The sequence below is a fragment of the Rhinichthys klamathensis genome, unplaced genomic scaffold (assembly GCF_029890125.1).
Source record: "Rhinichthys klamathensis goyatoka isolate OS25496 unplaced genomic scaffold, OSU_Roscu_1.1 h1tg000015l_1, whole genome shotgun sequence".
Taxonomy (NCBI): Eukaryota; Metazoa; Chordata; class Actinopteri; order Cypriniformes; family Leuciscidae; genus Rhinichthys; species Rhinichthys klamathensis.
The window spans coordinates 2,770,265-2,774,163 of NW_026606567.1; the positions used below are offsets into that span (position 1 = coordinate 2,770,265).

Below are 3,899 nucleotides of genomic sequence, written 5' to 3' on the forward strand. Positions count from 1 at the left end.
TATAAAATAATAGCTCCTCAGGGGGCGTTAAGACAGGCGCAGAGTGGGCTGACTTGTCTTACAAAGGACTTTGATTCATTCCAGCTGCAGTACAAGCGATGTGGATCTTTAACCTCTAATCTCACTCCTGACACAGCATATCTGATTTGATATAAAATATTACAGCTTTTTGGGAAGCATCCAAGTAGTTATATTCCTCATATAATCCTGCCACCGTGTGTGTGTTATGGGGTGTGGAGTCAACTCTGCTCCATATAAACGCCTCTATAGAGAGGCAGGTTGAGAGATTGGAAGAACCAGACTGATCATCTTTGAACATGGCTGCATTAAAGGCGTGTAGCGCTCTTGTGACCGGGGCCAACCGAGGCTTAGAAATGGTCAAGCAACTCCTGGAGGCCCGTTGCTCAAAAGTTGTTGCTGGGTGTCTTGACCCAGATGGGACAAATTCTGAGGTGAGTATTCAAGAGCTTAGGACTGAAGACAGCTAAAGAAATGTGTATTTATCAATATTCTCTTTCAGATTCAGGCACTGAAAGAACTGGCCAAAAAGCATCCAGGTGTTGTCACCCTCGAGCACCTTGGTACATGTGCATTTATGTTTTAAAATGGAAGTAGTTTTTTGAGATTTTAAATAACATCTAACTTTACGAATTCAATCTTTCTGCAATGATTGCTTCTAGATGTAGCTGATCCATGCAGTATCAAAGAATCTGCCAAGAAAGTGGGTTCTCTACTGGGCAAGAATGGTTTGAACCTGATCATAAATAATGCTGCAGTGTTGCCTTCAAAATCCATACTGACCGCCACTGTTGAGGACATGATCCACGCCTTCAACACCAACATGCTAGGACCTTTATTTGTCATTAGGGTAATAGAAAGGTTTTTGGGAACAAGACTAATCTAAGACAAGACTTGATTTCTTGCAATATCTAAAACACTTGGTTGTGAATGTCTTAAATCAGGAGTACCTGCCGTATCTGCGTGCAGCAGCTAAAGCCAGTGGCAAACCAGGGATGTCATGTGATAAAGCAGCTGTGATCAACATCTCCACAAATGCAGCATCTATGAGCATCGTTCCATCACTGCAAGGGCCGTTCCCGTTCTTCCCATACAGTATCAGCAAGGTACACAAGAATACTTTTTTCAGGGGGGCAGAAAAAATCTGATTGTTTTGGCTTATATCTGAAACTGAAAAACTAATTAGAATTAGGTTCAGTGTGAAGAAAATCTCTTCCTGCATCTGTTTTCCTTTCAGGCAAGTCTAAACATGTTGACTGTGTATACTGCAATGGAGTTAAAGGCAGATGAGATCCTCTGCATTTCCATTCACCCAGGATGGGTGAGGACAAACATGGGGGGAGATAAGGTAAATCTAGATTCAGTAATAAAGCTCTTACAACTATACTTTTTCCCTTTTTTTTTTTTTTTTTTGTCTGTTCCTCTGACTTAATCAATCCCCAGAAGTCAGGTATTATTGATTCTTTCACCGTTTTATGCAAGACATTTGAAATGTGCCAGGTTGAATTTTAGTTTATAATCAGTTCTCGTGATGAAAAATTATATCAGCCTGATGCTTCAATGCACACATAGTCTCTGTTTGGCAAGATTACACTATTTTAATTGCATGTCATTCCCTGTTTGTCCACCAGGCATCTATCGACACAAGAGAAAGTGTGGAGGGAATGCTGCGTGTCATTGGCAGCCTTACTGAGAAGCAGCACGGCGGATTCATGGACTACACTGGAGAAACTTTGCCCTGGTAAAACAGAGGAACAAAATTTCTCCAATCATCAAAAGGCTGATCCAGATGCCATATTTCTACCCCTTTTTTAAATGTAAAACACTTCAAATCAACATGGGATCTAACAGCTCAATCTCAATTTAAGAGCAAACTTTTAATCCCTATAATCTCAGTAAATCAAATAAATATTGTGTGGTTCAAATTATTAATCTCTATACACTGTCCATTTAGAAGGAAATACCTTTGAAAATGATGCAAGTTTGAGATCAAGAAGAATCTTCCATATCATAACTGTCAAGTTTAAGAGTTTTTGAGTTTTAGACGTAACCTTGTGCTGTTGTAAGCCACGTGGCCTGAGTATTTGCTGGGTCCTAGTCCACCATACAGCCCTATTTCCTATCCACAACTGGAAACGATGCAACCCTTCACTTGGCGGAGGTCACCACCATGAGGCTGATAACGGTACTGCTGTTCCTCCTGGCTTCTGCTTCTGCGGATCAAACTGTCACGGACTGTTCACCAGTTCAGCCTTGTTTATTCTTGACACATTCACTCTGACATGAACCACAGAAGAGTGTATTTCCTGTGTTTCAACTCAAGTCAAGTCACCTTTACTTATATAGCGCTTTATTCAATACATATTGTTTCAAAGCAGCTTTACAGGGATAAACAGAAAAACACTGCAATGATGCATAATGATTTTAATGATTCTGTCTTTGGTTTCCTTTTGTCTCCAGAGCTGTGTCCAAAGTCCCCTATTCCCTATAGTAGATGTACATGGGTTGTACACTTCTTCTTGCAGTGCATTCTGGGATTGAATGAGTGCACTAGATGTTTTCGGACACCACTAAATGTCTTGAAAGGTTTACATTATAGCTAAAAATGTCTCTTTTTTTACTTCTGCAACTGTTGAGCTCTGTTACCCAATAAAATAGCGGGGTCCCCTTTCTGAACAAGGCCCCTAGAATTGTCTTAGAATTGCGGTTCAACTGATACACAGGAGTTGTGTGGATTGTTTTTATAAGTCTGCCACACAACAAAGTTTTGAATGCAAGTTTCTTTTGTTTTCTGCACCTTTCACAGAAACTGCTGCTTTATTTCCGTGAGTGTTGATATTTGTGTTGGGTCAAGCTGAAATGCATAATAGCTTCACTCTCTCTCTCCCTCACTGTTTGTTTATGTCAGTTATCTTTCCTCCTTGGCTTGTTGCGTTAGGCATCAGAGAGGCGTTTATTTACCATAATATAAACATCAAGCCAAAAAAAGCTAATAAAATCTTTGAGGGGATAGTGTCCAAAATAAAAGTGGAACACTGTGTTCTTGCAGTAAAATGTGTCTCATGGAGTGAATGCAAGGGAGTGAAGAAGGGCTTGGGCAAGTGGGTGATGGGGACATAAAAGCAGCCCTTAGTGCTGGGAAGACTGGATCATTTTACTAGGATTGTTGAATCTCGTTCAGGAAACTAAGCAAAACTTCATTCAAGTTAATTCGTCCACTTGAGCACAGTTAATTTAAAAATGTAAAAAAAAAAATAATAGCAACTTTGGACATTGACCCCTGGTTTCACAGACCAGGCTTATCCTAGTCTCTGACTAAAATGCATATTTGAGCTGAAAATATGTCAGGTTCATTGTTTTGCGTCAAGATGCAAACCACAAACCAGTAATGTTTTTTCAAAGGCATGTTTAAAAAAGCTACTTAAATGCCCTAATTAAACTAAGCCCTAATCCTGGCTTAGTCTTAAGCCTTGTCTGTAAAACCGGGCTATAGGGTACAATGGGGCTAAAGGCACACAGATGTAAAAGGCGCCTTTGATTTTATTTTCCTCTAAACCACTAGATGGCATAACAATTCCAAAACATCCGCTTTTCAAGATGCACATGGAAATATGGCTGATCCTTGGTGCGATCGCGGGCAGCAGCGCAAAGTTGATTCTGTGCCAATTTGATCTAATATTTGGTGTTTTTAAATTTGTGTAGATTTAAGTAGCAAATGAGGATTGCTAAAATTTATAAATATATTTTTAGACACGTTTTCTTAATGTTTTTAAGTTTTGTTCAAACTAATTAATGCAACAGTTTTTCAATAACGGAATAATATGTAAAAGTATGGTTTTTGGTTTTTATGAATGAATGTCTTGCTCTAACTGTTGCTCTGG

General features: G+C 39.4%; 1 protein-coding gene across 1 annotated transcript; it reads left to right on the top strand.

The window, feature by feature from the left end:
• The first annotated feature begins 290 nt into the window (after positions 1–290).
• Positions 291–2,244, top strand: LOC130069094 (C-factor-like). The gene is made up of 6 exons (XM_056232804.1): positions 291–452; positions 521–581; positions 681–868; positions 963–1,124; positions 1,256–1,366; positions 1,650–2,244. The coding sequence occupies exons 1-6, from the start codon at positions 318–320 to the stop codon at positions 1,761–1,763; spliced, it is 771 nt and encodes a 256-aa protein (XP_056088779.1). The 5' UTR covers positions 291–317; the 3' UTR covers positions 1,764–2,244.
• Positions 2,245–3,899: the final 1,655 nt, after the last annotated feature.

What these genes read in the sequence shown, in the direction of transcription:
- LOC130069094 (XM_056232804.1), top strand. Translation starts at nt 318, where the DNA reads ATGGCTGCATTAAAGGCGTGTAGCGCTCTTGTGACCGGGGCCAACCGA. An exon ending in CAGATGGGACAAATTCTGAG is followed by an intron (nt 453 to 520) that starts GTGAGTATTCAA and finishes ATTCTCTTTCAG; the next exon opens with ATTCAGGCACTGAAAGAACT. An exon ending in CAAACATGGGGGGAGATAAG is followed by an intron (nt 1,367 to 1,649) that starts GTAAATCTAGAT and finishes TTTGTCCACCAG; the next exon opens with GCATCTATCGACACAAGAGA.